The 22,082-nt window shown below is 34.0% G+C and overlaps 2 protein-coding genes across 2 annotated transcripts; both read right to left on the bottom strand.

The window, feature by feature from the left end:
- Positions 1-1,935: 1,935 nt before the first annotated feature.
- On the bottom strand, positions 1,936-8,981 carry LOC109810700 (urease). The gene is made up of 18 exons (XM_020374237.3): positions 8,732-8,981; positions 8,580-8,653; positions 8,338-8,383; positions 7,913-8,018; positions 7,326-7,468; positions 6,947-7,057; positions 6,636-6,799; positions 6,137-6,521; positions 5,940-6,048; positions 5,473-5,612; positions 5,192-5,329; positions 5,029-5,120; positions 4,338-4,467; positions 4,103-4,261; positions 3,678-3,845; positions 2,964-3,098; positions 2,495-2,566; positions 1,936-2,396 (listed from the first exon to the last, which is right to left on the bottom strand). The coding sequence occupies exons 1-18, from the start codon at positions 8,855-8,857 to the stop codon at positions 2,175-2,177; spliced, it is 2,520 nt and encodes an 839-aa protein (XP_020229826.1). The 5' UTR covers positions 8,858-8,981; the 3' UTR covers positions 1,936-2,174.
- A 4,972-nt stretch (positions 8,982-13,953) lies between these two features.
- Positions 13,954-21,040, bottom strand: LOC109810728 (RNA helicase family protein). The gene is made up of 16 exons (XM_020374270.3): positions 20,761-21,040; positions 20,595-20,687; positions 20,407-20,511; positions 20,081-20,298; positions 19,470-19,522; positions 19,125-19,241; positions 18,726-18,817; positions 17,915-18,001; positions 17,606-17,820; positions 17,250-17,342; positions 16,829-16,952; positions 16,371-16,515; positions 15,936-16,005; positions 15,273-15,433; positions 14,785-14,960; positions 13,954-14,665 (listed from the first exon to the last, which is right to left on the bottom strand). The coding sequence occupies exons 1-16, from the start codon at positions 20,952-20,954 to the stop codon at positions 14,515-14,517; spliced, it is 2,094 nt and encodes a 697-aa protein (XP_020229859.1). The 5' UTR covers positions 20,955-21,040; the 3' UTR covers positions 13,954-14,514.
- Positions 21,041-22,082: the final 1,042 nt, after the last annotated feature.

Below are 22,082 nucleotides of genomic sequence, written 5' to 3'. Positions count from 1 at the left end.
TGTGAATTTATATCTAATTTGTTGTTGATCTAGCAAGCCAAAAAGATCACCTTGTTTTGTTAGTTCAATAGGGTCAAATCACTTAAAATACTCATCTTGTATTGTAGGAGATCTCTTAGTTAAAACACATGACGACACATGTAGTTACTGTGTTGTGCATATGATGTATTGCTTAAATTGTATTGTTCATATGCAATATTGATCTATAATGAAACATGTTGATGTGTTGAGTTATGAGATGATGTGTGTTGTTTGTGTTGACCTTGAGTTCTTATATATTGAGTTGCTTGTATTGATAAAGCTGAATATTGTTGGAGTAGCTGATGTTAGTAATTATGAGATATGATGATAAATAATGTTGTTTATAATTCTTTCGTTATATATGTTGTTTTCTTTTATTAACTTTATCCTATCCTCGTATGTTTTTATGTGGTTTGAATTACGATAATTATACGTGGTATAAAAGTAAAGCAAGGATAGGTGTGAAGAGGTGTATCAAGATGACCATCAAGAGGATGGAGGAGTCGTCCATATTTTGGTGCTACTATTGTGTAGTACATTGTATAGTTGTGCTTAACTGACACTTAAGAATATTTTGATCACATGGAATTGTACAGTTATGTATACACATATGTATCCTTTTGTTAGTAGATGTAAATATATATATTTATAGTAATTGTTAAGGGTTCATTTGATACATGACAATATCCTTAAGTCTTTAATCAATTATTTTATTTTTTGTTATTATTTATAGTAACCTTCTTTATAATATTAGAATAATGTTTATCAAAATATTAGGAAATTAATGTTGCAGTAGAAAAAAGTAGTAGTGTGTATGCAATTTCATAAAATTCAAGGAGTGTAGATACCCAATCGTTGATGTAAGCTCAGTTGCATATTAGGATTATCAAGTTGATAAGATTTTGAAACATGAATAGATCGTCTTGAAACATGTATAAAGAAGAAAGAGAAACTTGACCCTAACCATGACCTGCTGATAGAACCAACAATATAAAAGAAAAATTTTCACAAAGAAAAAACTTAGATATATATTAATTTTAAATCTACCTTGGATGCTTATATGAGAGTCCTATTTATAGAGTAGGATAACAACCTCTCACTTAATTGAATTAAATTCCCACTAACCCTCACTAAGTCTCCACTAGACATTTAAGTCTCACTATCATTTATTTTTCACTAAGTAGTCTAAAAGATATAAAAAAAATTCTGATTAATTTAATAAAAATAAATAAAACAAATTACAATAAAAATAAGAAAAAGACTTAAATAACTTTTAAGCTCAAAAACTAAGTAAACCATTCAAATAAAGTCTAACCCACTAAAATATCTTTAGTAATTAGTGTTGATCTAATTTGACTCTTCAATTATTATTTTTAATTCTTTTTTGTCTTCTTCCATTTATTAGATATTTCATCAATTAAAAATCATATTTTAAAGTATCGGAGACAAGTTTACCAAACTAATCTTATATTATATATATTTTGATTATATCAGTATATGAACTCAACCATATAATTAATATACCAAGTAGGATGCGCTAATCAATATACCAAGTAGGATGCGTCGATATCCAACTTGGACAGTTTTGTCATATCATAATTCATAACCACCACGATTATAGAACTAACAAAAACGCACATATACGGTTAATAGACAAAGGTATGTATAGAATGATAAGTGACAAGACGAATAATCTAGATTAACTTGACTCTCTGGATTAAACAAGCTCCAAGAGCAAGCTAGATGCTACAGTCTCAAGGAAGGGTTTTCAAAAATGTCCATATGAGCATACTCGTTTTCAAAGATTGGAGATAAGGGGAAAATGATTGTTATTTGTTTATATGTGGATGATTTGATTTATAGCGGAAATGATATATAGTGCTATGATTCAAGAATTCAAGCAGTCCATGATGCTTGAGTTTGAAATGTCTGATCTAGAAATGATGCATTATTTTTTGGGTGTTACACATTTAAGTTTACAGAGAAAGGTCATAGGGTTTGAAAAACAACTTATACCAAACCAACACACTTAAGTTTATTGCATCTGAATTCATAAGAACAGGAGTAGGGGAACTATGAAAATTCATAAGAGTAGTGGTACACATTAAAACCTTAGAAGAAAGAACATATTTAAGCTTTATATATGGGAGTACTCAAAAGAGGAAGTAATTTCGAGAAAGGGGAACAGTGCTTGCTACAAAACAGTCGAGAACTTTTCCGTCTGCTGTAACAGTGTAGGTTTCAGGGTCCACTGTGATTTTTGGAAGGGAGTCATTGAGTTTCATGTCTAGTTTGGTGAGCTTCCTCACGTTGCTCACTGCTTCCACCCTCTTGTTCAGTCCGTATAAAACATCTACTCTCTGGTCTAAAGCTGCCTGTTTGTGAAACAACAACAACAACATGAGTTTGTAATCTAAGTAGAAAATTGTTTACGTAGTTGTTTAATTGAGTGTGAGGATAGATGGTTCCATGCCTTGCTCACAAAAGCTATGGATAAAGCACCCCCAGCCTTGCCAAGTGCTCCATACATAGGCCTCATCTTCACCTACAATATTGTGTTTACTAAGTTAGGAAATATATAACAACATTTCAGTATTTCAGCACCCTAAGGACATGTTTGACTCAACTTCTTCAAAAGCATTTCTAAGGGAGAAAAATATGAAGAAAAATTGAAGTAAATTTGTCTATATATAAACTAAAATTATCTTGTTTTAACTTATGCATAAATTAATTTGTAAAAGTGTTTTTCAATTAATTTTTCAAAATCTTATTTTTAACTTATGCATAAACTAGTCTTAGCTTATGGAAAAAGTTATTTTGATTTTTCTTTCTATTTTGTTATCCTAGAAAGGCTTCTAAAGAAATTTTATCCCAACAAACCCTAAACCATAAAGAAAGAGCTTAAAAACTAAAGCCAAACTAGTAAGATATGAAAAGTTTACCGGTTCAGGTGTGGGGATGCTTGCATTTGGGTCACCCATATCAGCCCATGCAACCAAACCACCTTTGATCACCATTTCTGGTTTTGCCCCAAAAAAAGATGGCTTCCACATGACAAGATCAGCTAACTTTCCCACCTGCAAAGTTAGGCACATAAGTGTGGCCATCTGGATAATGCTAAAATTAGAAGGTTCAGTGTCAGATTTATAGCTGTTCTCTAGATGCTAAGTTTGAAGTAAATTATGAGAGAAAATGAGAAACCTACTTGTATAATTATTCAATTTGCTTAATCTAAACTATCCCAAAAAAAAAAAATAAAGTTCAACAAGGATAGCTTAAACTTAAATGCAGCGACATGAATAGCTAAGCAAATTTATCACTATTAGCACTACTCGTAAATTGTACTAAATCTTTATCAAAAAAATGTAGATAATAAGAGTACATATCAGAAAATAAGAAAGCTGGATTTCTGAAAATAGGTCTTTACTTTATTGAGTGAGAGAATGTGAGATAACCATAGGCTATGGCAAAGTGTAATTTTTTATTGTTGACAAAACAGAGACAGAAACCTTACTTCAATCAGTAAAGTGACAAACGTACTATATATATCATAAGTTAGTAAATGAAAAGTAAATCTTAGGTTTTTTTTTTTTTTCCTAGAAAATTCATACATAAAAATTGAGCAAGCATTAAACATTTAAACATCATATATATACCTCAACCGAACCAACATATTGTGAGAAACCATTTGCTATAGCAGGATTTATAGTGTACTTTGCAACATATCGTTTGATCCGGAAGTTGTCATTGTTTGATCCACCAGGTCCGAGTGGTTCTCGGGCTACCTTCATCTTATTGGCAGTTTGCCAAGTTCTGCTTATCACCTATGGAAGAAATAATGCAACATACCTAAGCCTGAGGCATCAAAAATGAAAAGAAAACTATATTTTCATAGTAACAGATCTTAAAACAAAACATATATTGAGAGAAAAGGCACATGCATACTATACCCCATTTCATTTCAACACTTAATTAGACAAATGCATGAAATGAAACACCATACTTATTTTTTCACATATAATAAAGATGAGTAAGGAATAAAATCTTATGTAGATGGGTTGAGCTTGAATAAAGGAATGACCTCTCCAACTCGGCCCATAGCCTGTGAATCAGAAGATATAATGCTAATTGCCCCAGTATCTTGTAAAATATCTTCAGCAGCAATTGTTGGTTCCCTTATCCTTGAACTTGCAAAAGCCAAATCTTCTTCAATTTCCCTATTCAGATGATGGCAGACCATCTGCATGTCAGAAAGTCTAAATTGAGAACCACATGTCAGCACAATGTACATCATTGCAACCAAAGTTATATCTTACCAACATGTCAAGATGCTCATCTATAGTATTAGCTGTTAAAGGGCGCGTTGGGTTTGTTGATGAGGGCAGGACATTCTTTATACCACATACTTTGATGATATCTGGAGCATGGCCACCACCTGCACCTTCGCTGCTCAAGTAAACAATATAGAAATATCAAGAATCAGCCAAGTACAACTTAGACCAGAAACAAGAGCCCCATTGTGTTTTCTATTTCTTTTTGCAAGATGTGAGTATGTAATATAAAGTATAAACCATGCCCAAATCATCATCCCCATAGGAGAACCCAAAAATTTAAAAAAAGAATTGAGGTTAGAAAAATGGAAAGAGAACAATATCCATAAGCATAGGGCATTTGTGGAGTGTTGTGCATAGGACCCAAATTTTCAAATAGGTTTGGTCCTTTTTACAAGACCCAATCTATTATGTGTACACCATTAATTTTTACTTTACAAACATACCCCTATTGAATGCATTTGAGTTCAACAAATAAGTGGAATGTTTAATATATGTCTCTTAAAATACAAATAGCCTCTTTTTCTTAATCTTGGTAAATTAGTTATTTGACCGGAGGGAGTATTAATAAAATATATGTTTGCTCCTTTCTCTACACTAATACTTATATAGATTGAATTTTACATGTTATGTCTGAGACTAGTACAGTGAAAGCAAATTCAAAGTTAGCATATACCTGTGGTAAGTATGAATAGTTCTTTCTTTAAATGCTTCAATACTTTGTTCCACAAATCCAGCTTCATTTAAGGTGTCAGTATGTATATTAATCTGTTATCATAAAAGTTAGCAGCAGGAATTGATTAAAATAACAAAAGAAAATGTATTGAAGAATTTCGTGCCTGGATATCATATTGTTCAGCAATAGTCAAGCAAGTGTCTATTGCAGCGGGTGTACTTCCCCAGTCCTCATGCAGCTTTAGTCCCATTGCTCCAGCTCTGATAATTTCATGTAGTTCATCAGGCTTGGAACTACTCCCCTAAAGCAGCCAATGAAATTGAAAGTTTAATTTACTTATGAGAAAAAAGAGAGGTCTTGTATATGTCCATTACATAACATTGAGCATGAAACAAGAAAAATAAGAAAAGCACATATAAAAATAAGAGAGAAAAGAAAACACACTTTGCCAGTAAAACCAAAGTTTAAAGGCAGGTCATCTGTTGATTGCAGCATTAGTCTAATCTGAGATGGTGCTGGTGTACAAGTTGTGGCACGTGTTCCAGCAGTCGGTCCAGTTCCACCTCCCACTAATGTTGTGATGCCTACATACAACGTACAAAGATTCATTAAACTCCACAGATTCATCTGCATAGGTTGATATGTACCCTATGAAAAAGAGGATGTACAAAGAGGCAAACAGAATATGTGACATTGTTTTAATGAAAACCAATAACCAATATGGATAAAAAATTATTGATTCCTCGGAAATAAGTAATCTCATCAAAACCACAATCTTTACTAAATACAAATATAGCAAAAGCACTACCAAATGATCAAGCATTTACCAAATTTGTCATCTGCATAATATATAAAGACGCCTGCTGTAATGAACTCTTTCAGTATACATTGCTTCTAGTTGAAAAACTCACCACTTGATATGGCCTCGTATACCATGTCAGGGCATATATAATGCACATGACAATCTATAGCCCCGGCTGTTACAATCAACCCTTCTCCAGCAATAACTTCGGTGTTAACCTTGACATGGAAGACATGAAAATAAGTTATTCAAGATAATAGTGCATGTATTCAGTTAATTGCTTCAGATCTTTGGAAGGGAACTTACCCCAATGATCATATTACAAAATACACCATCCATGGTGTCTGGATTTCCTGCTTTTCCAATTGAGAAAATAAGGCCATCTTTAATGCCTATATCCGCTTTGATGATTCCACTATAATCAATTATCACAGCATTTGTTATAACAGTATCCAAGGAGATAGCAGGTGGATGCCCACAGGACTGACCCATTCCATCTCTTAAAACTTTTCCACCTCCAAAAACACATTCATCACCATAGAGAGCAAAATCCTTTTCAATTTCAGCAAACAAATTGGTGTCTCCAAGACGGATTTTGTCACCAGTAGTTGGACCATACTTGTTAGCATAATCCTCACGAGGAATGCTTGTGTTGAATGGACAGTCAGATTCTTCCTTGGTAAACCCTTCACTGGAAAATTTACACTTGAGGTGAGATATCTTCATTTATTCTCAAATGTGGAATTGATAAAGATGTAAGCAAAGGTATATATTCAATATTGACTTCAATAACAAATGAATAAACCTTGCATCTTTCTCTTCCTCGTGTCCAAATCCCCTTTTGCACACAGCCTCCATTGCTGCTTTAAGATTGGTTTCATTAACTGGACCATCAGCAATGCCATTACCTCCTCTAATGACTTTGTTACCTCCAATGCTTACAAGCTTAACGCATTTACAATCCCCTGGCTTTAAAGAGTAAATATGTTTGTGGTTAATCATTTAGAATCTAATAAATGAATGAATTCAACTCCTGAACATGTTAAACCTGCACAAGTTTATTATATTATATTAATAAATTCAAAAACTAGCAACAATGTAGAATTGTAGTTGTACCTCAAAGCGAACAGCAGTTCCTGCAGCTATATTGAGGCGCATGCCGTATGCTTTCCTTCGATCAAAAGTCAAATAGGGATTTACTTCAATAAAATGATAGTGGCTTCCTACCTGAAATTTTCATAAATATTATGCAATTTTTGCTTCAATTAATTTGGAAAGGTTGACAAGAAATCAATTTGCTTGGATATTTGAACCCCCTAAACTTTCTTATTTTGACAAGTTTAAAAAAATGTAATATTTTACCATTAGCCTACAATTAACTTTCTCTAGAAATAAGCAACATTTAACTCACTTTACAAGTAATCAGAAACTGCATAAAATTTAATATGACAATGAAAAAACTCAATTTCTAACAAACTACAACAAATTCTGAAACCTGAATTGGCCGGTCTCCATTGTTGACAACTTTGAGAATCACCGCTTTCCTTCCCAGGTTAAGAATTAGACATCCATCTCTATTTATTATTTCACCTGGAATGATATCTTCTTTGTTCTCAGGAAACATGTCAAGTGATGGTACTGCAAACACATTTTCCACTCATCAAGAGAAATTCCAGCGTAAGTACAGAATTAAACTTGTACTTGTGCATATCCATAATCGCAAGTAGACTATACTGAAGTCTTTCCAACCATATTGCTGGAGATGAACATAATCATATCCCAAGCTTTATTGTTATTACAAGATATTTTGGATGAACATGAGCCAAAAAGGAAAATAAATTGGTTGATGTGTATGTGTGTGCGTGAGTTTTAAGGGGCATTTGCAATGGAAATGTTGATTCCAAAACAGAAAAATAATACAAAAAAAAAGTTATTGATGATAGTGGATAAAAGATACAGTTCAGAAAGTCATGTGTGATTCAAATGGTTAAGCAAAGTTGCAAAGAGATACGTGTGGCATGATCACGTCTGGAAACAATCATCAGAGATAGTATACACCAAGTAAAAAATTGAAAAGCAAACCTGGAAGAAAAGAACCAACTAATGCTTTTTCTAGATCTCCTTTCTCACTCGAAATTGGATCATGAACTGTGACCAATTTAGTCCCATCAGGAAAGGTAGCTTCAACCTAAAATAAAATTTAAATATAGGTAATAATGATAATAATGACTTCAAAATTTGCTAATCACTGTGCATGTCAGTGAGAGGGATGAGTACTGCTGTAAATTTCGACAAAATATGAGATACACATAATCAAATTTTCAGATCCACAATACAGAGACTAGTTTTTTATAATAAAAAATATATTTTTTGAATTATAGCAGCAAAATGAAAGATTGCCATTAGTAACTGAACTAATGAGTTCATGCAATTTCTACAAAGCCATTTGTGAGAGTGCTTTTATTGGTAGATTATAGCTACATTGCCATAGTGAGATAAATACGTACCTGGACAGCATTCAATAGATATGGAACCGCTGGAAGAACTTGTCTCCTGTTTAAAATGGTTCTATCAACTTTTTCTAGTTCAAAATTACTATAAAAAATTATAATAAAAAAAATGGAGTCCATTCATAAACTTTGATGAAACAGTCATCTAAACCAAGGATGGGAAAAGAAGAAAGAGCATATATATATGCACGCGCGCCATGAAGATTGAGAATGAGATGATGAAAAATGACATAATATACCTCCCTAGCAGATGTTTCCCGATGCACATTAGGTCGGCCACAGTCTTATCACCTTCACGAGCAAATTCCATAATCTATAAATAAAAAGCATGCAAGTTAGATAATCCACAAAAGAAAAATGAGAAATTATATACAAATGCAAGTTAATTAACCTGCGTGGCAATGAGAGCCACAGCTTCAGTATAATTGAGTTTTAAACCACGAGCAAGACGTTTCTGAGCAAGGTAACCAGCATTGTGTAGGCCTAGTTTCTCCACTTCTCTTGGACTCAGTTTCATTTTTCAGTGTTCAAACTCCTAAATCCTAAGGAACAAAGCTGAAAACTCAATGAAAAAACTTTATGAGGAGGAATAAAAATGATAGATAGTTCATGAAGAGTATGAGATTCGTGTTTCTTAATTATAGCAGAAAGTTTTACCACTGTCAACAATGAGTCGATAAAAACAAACCTCAAAATTAAATAGGCGAAGTGCCACCTTTCAATAGGAGCTGCATGCGGTGCAATATGTAGGAGCTACACAAGCTGCCACCTTGATGTAGAATCTGCATGCACGTGTGTAACTTTAACTACTCTAGCTAGTATCGCAAATGAAAGCATCGAAATGAACACTGTCTCCTTTTGTCCTTCATCAAACTTATTGCTTATTGTGAGGATCAACTGTGACATCAAATCATTGTAAGACTTGGTTATCAGTTTCGAGTTCAAACTCTAAGCGTTAAATAGTTAAAAAAAATGTTGTCTATAATAATCTTTTCTGCATGAAGAAGATTGTATCTGTTGTAGAAAAACTAAGAGAGACGAGTAACACTAAAATTGTGGGTGATCGTAGCAACTCACTGTGATTTTTATTGAATAAGAGATGGCCTTTAAATAGCCATTGTACAACGTACTGAATTAACAAGAAGATAATAAAATATCTTATCAAATCAAAACTTACCAAAAAACTATCTTATCTAATCTGAAACCAAATAACTCAAAATCAAATAATTCCAGATAACTAAATCGGATATCCCGGATATCTTGGATATCTCGAATATCTCGGATATCTCGGATATCTCTAGAAATTTAAGATTATCCAACAAAACTCCCCCATAATCTTAAATTTCTCCTTCTTCTTTCATTTCGATGCTTCTTCCACCAGAGCGCGATACTCCTCTGTGTACCATGGCCCCGCGAGCCATGCAACGTCCAGCACCCCCTGCGTCGAGGTGGCCGATGCCTCTTTTGGGACACAAAAATACCCGTTGCTCTTTGGTCCACCTTTAAACCCAGAAAGTACTTCATGATGTCCAAATCGGTCATCACAAACTCCCTCTTCACTTCTTTAAACTCCTCAACTAGCTCAGCTTTACTTCCCATCTCACTCTTCTCAATTGATCCGATCTCCTCATCCGTTGCTTTCTTCCATCTTTCATCAAGTACCACCTCTTCAGATTTTATGTCTTCTGTTCTTGTCAATAGACATACTACATGTAACTCGTCAGTGGAGTTGTAGATGTCTTGCTCCTTTGCTTTGTACTCGGACGAGCTCGGAAAACTTGTTCTTGAATACCCAACACCACGTAGTCCATGCACCAACTCCTTCTTTGATAGCTCGGTCAAACCTCCAATGTTTAAATGCCCAAAACGAGAATGTCTCATCATTGCTTCATCCTTCACGTCTAGCTTTAAGCACTTATTTTGAATGATGTTCATCTCCAGTTTATACATCCGATTCTTTTTCATCTCCACTCGGGCTATTAAACGATCATGCTTGTCCTTCAAATAAAGCACTCGATCCTTCATCAGAACCGAGTTTCCTTTCTCCATCATCTGCCCCATGCTTAAGATGTTATTCTTAAGCTCGGGAACGTAGTAGACATTCCTTATTTCTCCAACTCGTCCATCCTTCTGTATAAACTTGATGGTTCCACGCCCTTTTACCGCCACCTTGGAATCATCCCCAAATGACACGAATCCAGCCTTTACCTTGATGAGTTCATTGAAGAAACTTTCTTCTCCACACATATGATTGCTCGCTCCAGTGTCCAAATACCAGATCGAGTTGTTTAGGCAACTCGAATCAAGCTCGGCTTCTGACTTCTCATATGAGCTTGGAGGCTCAATTGTTGATCTCTCGACGCAACTCAAGTTTAGCTGGACCTCGGAGGCACAACTCGGACGTAGCTTGGTCTCCGAGCTCTGCGTCATCATCAAAATTCCTGCTTCCTCGTCCTCTTCTTCTGTGAGAAGATTCTTCCCTTTTTCTTCACTTCGGCTTTTAGCTCGGCAATACTTTGCTATGTGACCGTATTTGCCACAGTTGTAGCAATTTGCCGATCTGCATTCCTTTGCGTAGTGGCCGAGTTTGCCACACTTATAACATTCCACCTCGGACCTTGGCTGACTTCCTTGGCTACGATCACCTCGTCCTTGTCCACCTCCATGGTCACCTCGTCCTCGACCTCGTCCTTGATCACCTCCATGATCACCTCGTCCTTTGCCTCGTCCTCCATGATCACCTCGTCCTTGTCCTCCTGATCTTCGGCCCTGAGTGTTCCGAGTTTCATTCAAATCAAGTTGCGCCTGTAATGCTTGATCAAGAGTATTCTTCATCTTCCTCCTCCTTTGTTCGTGGGCTTCGAGTGACCCAGCGAGCTCTTCCACTGAGAGAACTGACAAGTCCTTTGACTCCTCAATTACGCATGCAATACTCTCGAAATCATCTGTTAATGATCTCAAGATTTTCTCCACAATTCTACTTGCTGGCATTGGCTCCCCATTCCTTCCTAGTTGGTTAGCCACCTTCTCCACCCGAGTTATGTACTCGGATACTTGTTCCTTATCCTCCATCTTCAAACTCTCAAACTCTCCTCGGAGAGTTTGAAGTCGAATCTGTCTGACACGGTGGTTACCTCTGTGCGCAACCTCTAAGATCTTTCATGCTTCCTTTGAAGATGCAGCGTTTGCAATCTTCTCGAAACCTGACTCATCCACGGCATTGTACAAAAAATACAAAGCCGATTTGTCCTTCACTCGTGTCTTTTCCAATGCGGCAATCTGAGCCACAGATTGGTCTTCGTCCTCCTCGGGTTCTTGGAACCCCTTCTCCACTATGTCCCATAGACTTTGGGAACCCAACAGGGTCTTCATTTGTAAACACCAATTATCATAATTGGTTTTCTTTGACAGTTGTGGTACGGTCATTCCATTCACAACCTTTGCCATTACTCTCTCTTTCTTCTTTCTTCCCCCTTCACAGGCGCACACTGTTTTCCTCTCACACTCGGCACTCAGAGCATATAGCTCTGATACCAATTTGTAGAAAAACTAAGAGAGACGAGTAACACTAAAATTGTGGGTGATCGTAGCAACTCACTGTGATTTTTATTGAATAAGAGATGGCCTTTAAATAGCCATTGTACAACGTACTGAATTAACAAGAAGATAATAAAATATCTTATCAAATCAAAACTTACCAAAAAACTATCTTATCTAATCTGAAACCAAATAACTCAAAATCAAATAATTCCAGATAACTAAATCGGATATCCCGGATATCTTGGATATCTCGAATATCTCGGATATCTCGGATATCTCTAGATATCTCTAGAATTTAAGATTATCCAACATCTGTTAGGATGCAAGCAAAGTCTCACATCGTTTAAACAAGAGGATGAACATGAGTTTATATATACACAGTTATCTCCATTGGTTGAGAAGCCTTTCGAGTGATGTCTAAAAACAAATCCGTGATGGTCTAAGAAAACTCCCTCACTATATTAGGGATGATGTGCATAATTATTAAGCTGACTTGTGAAGCATTTTATTAAAACATCGTTTTCACACGAAGGTATCGTATCAATTCTCTTACACTTACACCTGCAAACTTAATTTTGTATGCTAGCTAGAACCCTTGGTACGTGCATTGCATCGACAAAATTTCTATCTTATCGTCATTCTGGGATCCTTCTACGTGTCACGCTACTCTCTGTCGTCCCGTGAGTCTGCTTTGCTACTTTCAATACAAGAAGAACATCCGTATATAGCAGTAACGACGTAATTCTTTTTCTGTTCTGTTTTATTTGAAATAAAAGTTTAAGAAAATAAATAATATCCCTCTAACGTCAAAAGTACGGATAAATTTCGATAATAGTTCAATTAATTTATGGAAATACTTCTAATTGATCCGTTAATAGAGCACTACCATTTGAGTCGATATCTACAGCGATCGATTGGAAAAGAAAGAGTTTTAGTAAACAGCCATAATATTTATACATGTTTTATGAGAATAAGATGAGCAACGCCTTCAATTAAGAGTATGTATGGATACAATTTAAAAATACTTTTGAGAGTCTCTCTAGTGAAAATAAAGAATATCTTTTAATAGAGAAACTTTTAAAAGTTTTAAACCTGTATCCAAATATGTTTTAAGTCTAAAAGATATCTTTAACAAAAAAAAAAAGAATATGTTATAGTGTAAGTCGTTATTATTATTACTATTATTATTATTATTATTATTATTATTATTATTATTATTATTATTATTATTATTATTATTATTATTATATATATATATATATATATGGAGTATTTCAAAAGAAGTTTCTTATTATTTGAACCTAATAAACCTTGAGTGTTTATATATTATAATATATCTTAACATTTTCAAAAAGATAAAGAAAAGGTGGTGAACTTGTATGCATGAGTATGGGTCTAGTAGATTCATTGTAGTACAAATCCACTTGATTTGTCTCCCCTTACCATGCTAGATCCAAAGATAATTTTATTTTCAGTCACATTAAATTATTTATTTATTTATTTTATTTAAATGAGACTTTTTTCAATCTCCTCACCCATATATAGATCTTTGCCTCGCTATTTTTTACCTCTCATACTTGAAGTCTCTCCTAAAAAAACATGGAGTGAAGCAACAAGATTGTCTCACTTTATATGTTTTTTATATACAAGGAATGCATCATGTCATAACTAATGATTATTGAAGAAAATAATTACTGTCATACAATCATAAATGATAATTTAATTTAAATTACAAGTTAATCAACAATCTTATATAATGCAAATGACTCCATAATCAAATGATAAATTATAATATGCACATTATTAAACTTGGTTTGAATAATATACATTGATAGAGTGTTTGGGGTGACAGTGATTTGAGAGAAACAATTTCAATTTCACAGTGAAAGTGAAGCAATATATTGTTGTGAAGAGAATACGTTTTTTTACATGATTTTAGGAGTCGCCACGATTTTTACCCAAACACACTTATGAATTTCACCTACAAATAACATTTAATAAAAGTATGGTTAAATTGTATTTATTTAGAAAATAGAATAATATCCGTGTACACTATATGGATAGTCTAAAATGTCATCCAAATTAAAATTCGGTTGATCAGGCATAAAAACTACAACAATGTCATTAAAATTTCAAAACGATGAATTAACAAAGTTTCAATAAATTTTAGAAGTTACACATCCGATTAATCCAACCATAATTTGCAAAGTATAATTCAAACACAGCTATAATAATGTTATGTTCTGTCTACCTAACTGATTGCATTTACTTGTCAAAGGGGCTTGCTACTTGTCTCCTTTTTCCTTCCTCTTCCTTTTTCTTTCTCTATTCTCGGTATATTTCAGATCAAGAGCACTACCATAAAGTGTATATAATTCAGCCACTCAACCAACTTATCAGAATGGCATGAGACCAAATCTCAGGTTTCTGTGTTAAATCTTCTGATGTTTGCGAGAGACAACTGATGAGAATAAAGCTGAGATAACATCACGACACGAAATTGTTGTGACAATGTGAAAAACTCGAGGAGCAGCTCATTTCGACTCTCCATCATTTCAGGTAACTTTACCAGTTAATGTGCCCCTCTAACAAAATGCCTGACAAGCCAATATCATCTCCACAATGTATCTGTGCTTATTTTTTGGCTTTACGAGCAAGAAATCGTTCTCTAGCAGCTTGGATTCTACTTTCACTGTCATCAGCAATACTAGCAACCTCAACATCCTTCTTGGGTAAATCTGGAAGATTTTTCTCAGGTTCCTCCTCAACATGATGAATACCACCACTGCTTCAGATAAAGGAATTAGAGCCATCAACGATCACAGCACCCCCAGTAAAAATAAAAATAAAAATTGTGCATGTGTGCCATATTTTTCCAAAAGTTTTAATGCCATGATGGTTTACCTTAATTTGTACACGTCCAGGGTCTTGAGCTTGTTAATAATGGGTATAACCCATCTCATCTCAACAGCACACACATTTCTCATGTATGGCCGCGGCGTTGCAATTAGTTCATGAAACACAACATAGTCAGGGAACTTCCCCATATCATCAAGACTCATCACAGATGACGGATGCACCTATTACAGAAGATTCAGGTAATTAAGGAATCTACAAAACAAGCATTCGGTTGAAAACAACAAATACTAGCTACTAGTTCTGAACTTCCACAAATTCACAGTACATAGCCTTCAACATCGGTGATACTAACCCTTTTTTTATCATTGGACATTTCTGCAAGGACTGTTACCCTTAGATATGGACTTCACCCGTAAAAGAATGTGGATTTAAGGAAAAATCACTTGAAGGAGATATTATATTAACAAAACACGAATTAAAAGTGCTGCTAAAAGTAATGGTGACATGCTATACTGACTATAAACTAATATTACCTGGACAACTTGAGCTTGGAAACCCAGAGTTCGATAACCATTGTGATGCATCTTTCTTTCAGCCAGCTGATTTGCATAGCCCACACATAAAGCCTTCCTCAGATTTCGATAATCCTGTCGGAACTCTTCATTTTTCCCTTTTGCCCTTACATCCAGTGATTCTATTGCAAGATTGAAAAAAAATATATGTAAAGCGGCAAGGAAACAACATGCATAACATAATAGATATAGTGGAAACAATTTGTTTTACTCGAAATGAATGGTGAAATATCTAACTATGCAACTATCTGTTTCCATGCAAGAAATTGTTTGCATTAAAGCAAAATTTCTATCACTTTTTATTCCTTTAGGCATACTCAAAAAGTAGTTACAAGTTACAACTCAATACATGATACAAATCTGTGATAAAGAAGAAACAACAAAGTTCTTTTCAAGCTGATAATGCTTTTATTGTCAAGCCACATAAATGAGTTGTCAAATATATTTAGTGGTGAGTGCATATTTAGATGGTAGTGCAAGTATTATTATTATGCACTTTTTAATTATGCATGTGTCAAAAATAAAAATGCTGGGTCTTTATGCTAGAGACATTACCACTGCATCTGAAAGTATAATATTATTCAATTCATAGAGGTAAATTACTCAGGAATGTAGAATACAAACCCTTTGACATTTTCTGCATTATCTGGAATAACTGCTTACGGACGTCTCTGACAAACAACATCCCTCGCACCTTCAATCAGTTCATTCCATGAATGATCACATAAATTATGCATTAAACAAATACAAGTGATCCATATGTACATATCACTTCATATTTTAGAATGCTCTCATATGAAGATTAGAAATTTTAGACAACTGTTAGTGAAATAAAAATGCAAGAATGCATTATCATCGAGAAATAACAGAGTATGTCTTTGTCAGTAACCCATAAGAGTTTTTCTTTAAAGGATACAATATCTGGATCAAATGAGTGTAGACAAATATTCCACAAGGATATTACTAGCCTTTCTAACTAAATATTTTAACAGACTTCACTGCAAAAGCTCAGTCCCAAATTTATGTCATTCTTGACATTCCTAGAACACATATAGGTACCTGCAAGCCATTGTCTTTGCACCAGCCAATGTCAAAATCAGTTTGATCCCAGCAGTCATATATCTGCAGCAATTGAATGTGATCACCCAATCCAGAACCATCAGGAAGGTTAGATATTGTGTGTTTCCTTTTTTTCTCAGTCTTTCTGCACATTAAAGGAATGTTTTAGTGCTCAGTTACTCAGTCAGACAATCCCTGTTAACATATAGATGTATAAACCTCAGGAAAACCGAAAACATAAGATACACATCATCCTATGTTCCTGGTTTTTCTCATTTGTTTTGTTGACTAATAGTAACAATATTCACAAATATGGAAATTGTAAAACATTTTTATAATAATGGAGTTAAATGAAAGACAGTAGGCTTTTCAGTTTAATTGAAAATGTGGAGGATGCTAAGTGTGCATGTCTGTGTGTGTGTGTATATAAACTTGGGAGTTCAGATGAGTCTGTCCACCTCTGCCCTGGTAGCAATGTAGTTTCAGCTGATAACATGGCAGCAACAGTCAATGCCTCGGATAAGCAACCATAATTGTTTGCCTCCATTAAAGTTCTTGCCAAGGATGGTTCTAATGGAAGCTCTGCATAGAATCAAGAAACAACTCAGGGAACCAAGAGAAGTACTCATCCTTAAAGTTAAACACCTGATTAGGAAAATGAATAGGTGAGAAAAGAATAAATTTTATGGTCAACACAAAGCACAACTTTCATTGTCAAGTCTACAGAAAGAAGTTTCTATGAAAATAATAGACAGAAACATGGTAAACTAGTTAAGGCCCTTATCACATACTTGATGAAGATAGGAATATTACATGTGTTATTTCTCCATACAGATATTCAATATTCAACAGTAAAATGTAAAGAAAGAAATTAAGTACCAGCCATTTTCTGTCCAATACTTGTAATCGCTCCACTTTCATCAATAGCATCAATCAGATATAACTGCTTCAAGGCATCTTGTAAGGACTCAGCTGCAGATTACCCAGTTATTCAATCACCAAATTAAACTTGAGTAAAACTCATTAACTTGCTAGTTTCTAGTCCAGAATAAAGAATGTTTAAAACTAAGAAACTAATATAGTATCGAACCCCCTGCCCCCAAAATAAAAAAAAAGGAATTAAAATGTTAAAGATGAAAAAAAAAATTCCCAGGATCATCAATGTGAATCAAGTTTAGTCACTTAATGCTGCAAGGAGAGAGTGTCAATAAATAAATAGATAGATAGTATTTTACTTGATGGAGGATCAAGAAAGTCAAATTTTAGGATGTCAATATCTGGGAGGTCCAATGACTTCAAGTAAAGAACACTGCCAGCAAGAGAAGATCTCTGAATTTCAGGAACTGTAACATCCAAAAACTCATCATTGTAAACATGGGAAGGATATAGACGGTAGCATTTCCCTGGACGTGTTCGTCCAGCTCGGCCTGCACGCTGATTAGCTTGCACTCTGCAGTCAGGAATATTTTGAAATCATCTTAAAGCTTATGAATTGGGTATTTAAAAATTTATGAAGGCCAGATATCAAACTATTAATTGCTTACTTGCTAATTTGAACAACATCAAGAGAATACATGCCACTGGATGGATTGTACTGCCTTTGCTTCACATACCCAGAGTCAATAACATATCTAAAACACATAAATTAATAACAATTTTAGAAACTGAGTAGACAAGTTTATGTGCTCAATCTAAAGGAGAAAATATCAGTGAAAAACACTCCAAATCACAATAGGTGAATTCAAATGGCAAGAAGGATTCGTAGTCATATATTGTCTGACATGTCTCAATAAGTTCATCTCATAATATGCTACAGGAAATCACGTCATTATTTTTCCCCGGTTTAGTTTTACATAAATTGTCATTACAAAAAGGCAAAATTACAAACCTCAAAAATATGCAAACTAAAGAATAAGTAAAAGCAACCATATGTTGCATGTGATTTTTTAAATTATGTCAGAAAGAAATACAACACATTAGCAGTTGAGGTATATACTGAACACTCATTCGTTTGCCAATGATATTTTCATCCTCTTCTGGGTGCAACATTATGCAATATTGACACTGCTTTTAAATATATAGTTTAATCACAAACTTCAGCACATATAAATTGACTACAGGGATTTTGGTTTCAAAGAACTTTTAATCTCTTCTCTGATTAATATGGAAATAAATATAGGCCACAGAAGAAAAAAAAAATCTGAATCATAACAAGTAATAAAAGCATCAACAACAATAGTAATAAACAATAATTTATCTTTACAATGATATAAAACTAGTCACCTAGGTATGCATACCTCAAGTAAAATCGTAATCATAAAATACTGATATTTAACCAAGTATCAATGTCCTTACACTACTCCATCAACAGTCAAGGAAGTTTCAGCAATATTTGTTGCAACAATAATTCGTCTACAATTTGGAGGTGGAGGACTAAATACACGCACCTGTGTGATTTGACAAATGGTGACAAAGGAAACAAGGTAAGTAACAAGTTAAAATAGGAAAGAACTAAGATAAACACACTCAAGGCAGTTCTACAATTAAGCCAGCAACATTCTTCAAATTCTGACTACTCAAGTTTTCTATCAACAAAATTCAAAAGAAATTAAGAATTATATAATGCCATTCCAAATATTCTCACAATCACTTATAGAAATTTGATTATATTCAAAACTAAGAGTGAGTAACTCGTGCCAATGTTAATCAGATTTTTTTCAACAGAAAGATTTTACACAAACAAAAACTACTTGCCTGCAATTCAGGGGGCAAAGAGCCATGTAGGGGAAGGATTATAACATCCATGCAGGAGCCTTCCTCAAGAGCACGAACCTTGTCTTCTAACTTAGTTACCAACTTCTCTATGTCATCCTACATGAAGATCACTGAAACTTGTTCAATCATTAATTATATCATATCAGAAACTAAGGAATTTTGGATACGGGTTAATTCTGGAAAACAAATGCTTATACACACACCAAAAAATTGCTCAAGAAACTTCAAAATAAGAAAAAGGACTATTTCCCCTGAATAAGTTATAATCAAAACACGCACTAAGATTTACATTCTGGAGTAGAGAAGTAAATAAAAAATGTTCACCTGTCCAGTCATAAATATCAAAACATCCCCTTCTGGTTCACGAATATGTATATCTGCAAAACCAGTACCTCATCAATCATCAGAAATAAAAATAAAATAAAATACAACTATAGGAAATAATACATCTGAAATGGAATGAGTTCAAGTCAACAAAAACATGACCACATTTCCTGACTTTCCGCTTGCAGAGCTACAACTACAAGCCATTCAATCAGTAATGGAGCTGAACAAAGTGAATGGGATTATTTACATCAACATGAACGATAGATTTCACAAATCAGATTTAAAATACACCCCTCTCCCCTTAGCAGCTTATGTTCTTACCCGCAATGATATTAACCATGAGCATTCTCTTTTTAAGAGCCAATACCAGTTTTTAAAAAAACGTTACCTTAATGATGGCAAGTAAGCATGTTTCATACAAGATTTTATCAATATCAATATGCAATGAACAAGGCAAACATTTAACATGACAGAACTTTTACTAACTACCAGATGCTAAGGCAAATTTATTTACACACAAATGCAGGACAAATGATCAATTCCCAGCACAATAAAACCCATTTAACTCAACAGTCGACACACAGATAAACTTAAAATTTCATTCATACCAAGAGCTGTTTTCAGCGAAGACTCAAGATAGCTAGAGGGACGCTCACGGCTATAAAGAATTTCAACCGGATACAACTTTCCCGGGATGTTCAATACAGGACAATCAGCAAAGAACTTTGACACTTTATCACCATCAAGAGTCGCGGATGTGATCAAAACTTTGAGATCAGAGGTACGAATTTTCACCAAGCGTTTCATCAGCCCCATCAATATATCCCTGAAAACCAACACGCCACGCCAATAAAAAAAATTGCATAAACAACTATTATAATTTATAAACCTAACACTTGAGAACAACACATAGTGACACAGCATTCAATCCTACGTGTTTAAACTCCGTTCATGAGCCTCATCCAATATGATTACAGAATACTCATTCAGTTCAGGATTAGCCAGACTTTCCCGGAGAAGGACTCCATCAGTGAGGTACCTTAATCAAATCAACGACATCAGAAACCACTTGAAAATAAAACCAATTCGATAGAGTAATATTCAAAACGAGAATGCAATTACTTAATGCGCGTGTTGTGTGAAGTCCTGTCCTCGAATCGAATGGCGTAACCTACTTCCTCGCCGAGCTGAACGCCGAGCTCGTGCGCGACTCGTCTACGGAAGTTAAACGACAACGTATTAGTGAGAAACGGAAAAACCTAGTAGAGTTGGAAATTGAAGTGTTTACCTGGCGACGGAGACGGCGGCGACTCGACGGGGCTGAGTGACAGCGATTTTGCCGTAGCCGCGGCGGTGGAGCATCTGAGAGAGTTGAGTGCTCTTGCCGGAACCAGTCTCTCCGATAACGACGACGACGGGGCTCCGCTCAACGGTTTCAATGATTTTTTCTTCATATTGAACTATGGGAAGAAGAGTCGCCATTCTGTTCCTCTCGCGAGAAATACAAGTACCTTTATTGCAAATGATTTTGGCTCTTCTCCGCTCAAATTGAATATTGGGGTGATTTTGAGTTACTACTTACTAACGTCAACGTATAACCTTGTCAAATACTTTTGGACGAAGAATTTTATAAATTTTAAATTCTATAATTTTAATAGCTTTCATTTTATTTTTATTGTAATGCTTTATTTAATTAATTTTTAATTTTAATTAAACAATTTAATTTTTATGATAAATAAATTTTATTTTTAATATATTTTTTTAATAAAATTAAATATATTTTTAGTTCCTAAACTATTAGTTTTTGAACAAATTTTATTACTAACGTTAATTTCTAAAAACTTTTTATCTTATTTTTAGTTCATGAATTTTTTTCGTTAACATTTTTGTCCTATGATAAATATTTTTGTTTATGAAAGAAAATTTTAACGATTAAAATCAAATAAAATTTGTTTAGAAATTGAGAATGAAAATAAACAAGATTTCAAAAACTAAAAACATATTTAATTTATATAAAAAAAATCAAGATTAAACTTTATAAAATAAACATCGATCAATTTTAAATATTTAATGATTTTAAAAAATTAATGTTAAATAATATTTAATAATTTAAAAATATTTTTGAATATATAATAATTAAAAATTAATATTTTTTATGTCAACATTAAAAGAGAAAAGAGAGGTAAGAGAAAAAAGAAATAGAAAAAAAATAGGGATGAGAGAGAAATAGAGAGAAGAAAGGAAAAAAAAAAGGATAAATTGTACTCTTAATCTCTCATTTTTTATTTATTTTTTTTAATCTTACAAAAATATTTGACTAATTTCAATTTTTCAAAAATTATTCTGCTCCATTTTTAGTCCCTTATTTTTTTCTTAATTTCATTTTTAGTCTCTCAAAAAATATTTGACTGATTAACATTAAAAAAAAAAATGAATTAGTCTCACAAAATCTTCATTCCAACACCCTATTAAAACATTCTTTTTTTTATTTTATACAAGGGTAAAAGGAAACCAAAAGAAAGAAGAAAGTCTAACTAGCCTCCTCTTAGGTAGGAAATACCCAAAGACTACCGATTTTAGGGAGAGCCACAATATTCAGACACTTATAAT

The sequence above is a fragment of the Cajanus cajan genome, chromosome 2 (genome assembly GCF_000230855.2).
Source record: "Cajanus cajan strain Asha chromosome 2, NIPB_CcT2T_4, whole genome shotgun sequence".
Lineage (NCBI taxonomy): Eukaryota > Viridiplantae > Streptophyta > Magnoliopsida > Fabales > Fabaceae > Cajanus > Cajanus cajan.
Note: the sequence above shows the minus strand (reverse complement) of the source record. Positions and strands in the feature narration are given on the sequence as shown.

What these genes read in the sequence shown, in the direction of transcription:
- LOC109810700 (XM_020374237.3), bottom strand. Translation starts at nt 8,857, where the DNA reads ATGAAACTGAGTCCAAGAGAAGTGGAGAAACTAGGCCTACACAATGCT. An exon ending in AGTTGGTTCTTTTCTTCCAG is followed by an intron (nt 7,469 to 7,912) that starts GTTTGCTTTTCA and finishes ATGTGTTTGCAG; the next exon opens with TACCATCACTTGACATGTTT. An exon ending in ACTTTGGTTTTACTGGCAAA is followed by an intron (nt 5,330 to 5,472) that starts GTGTGTTTTCTT and finishes TGGCTGCTTTAG; the next exon opens with GGGAGTAGTTCCAAGCCTGA.
- LOC109810728 (XM_020374270.3), bottom strand. Translation starts at nt 20,954, where the DNA reads ATGGCGACTCTTCTTCCCATAGTTCAATATGAAGAAAAAATCATTGAA. An exon ending in GCCGCCGTCTCCGTCGCCAG is followed by an intron (nt 20,688 to 20,760) that starts GTAAACACTTCA and finishes TAACTTCCGTAG; the next exon opens with ACGAGTCGCGCACGAGCTCG. An exon ending in TTCGCTGAAAACAGCTCTTG is followed by an intron (nt 19,523 to 20,080) that starts GTATGAATGAAA and finishes CTGGTTTTGCAG; the next exon opens with ATATACATATTCGTGAACCA.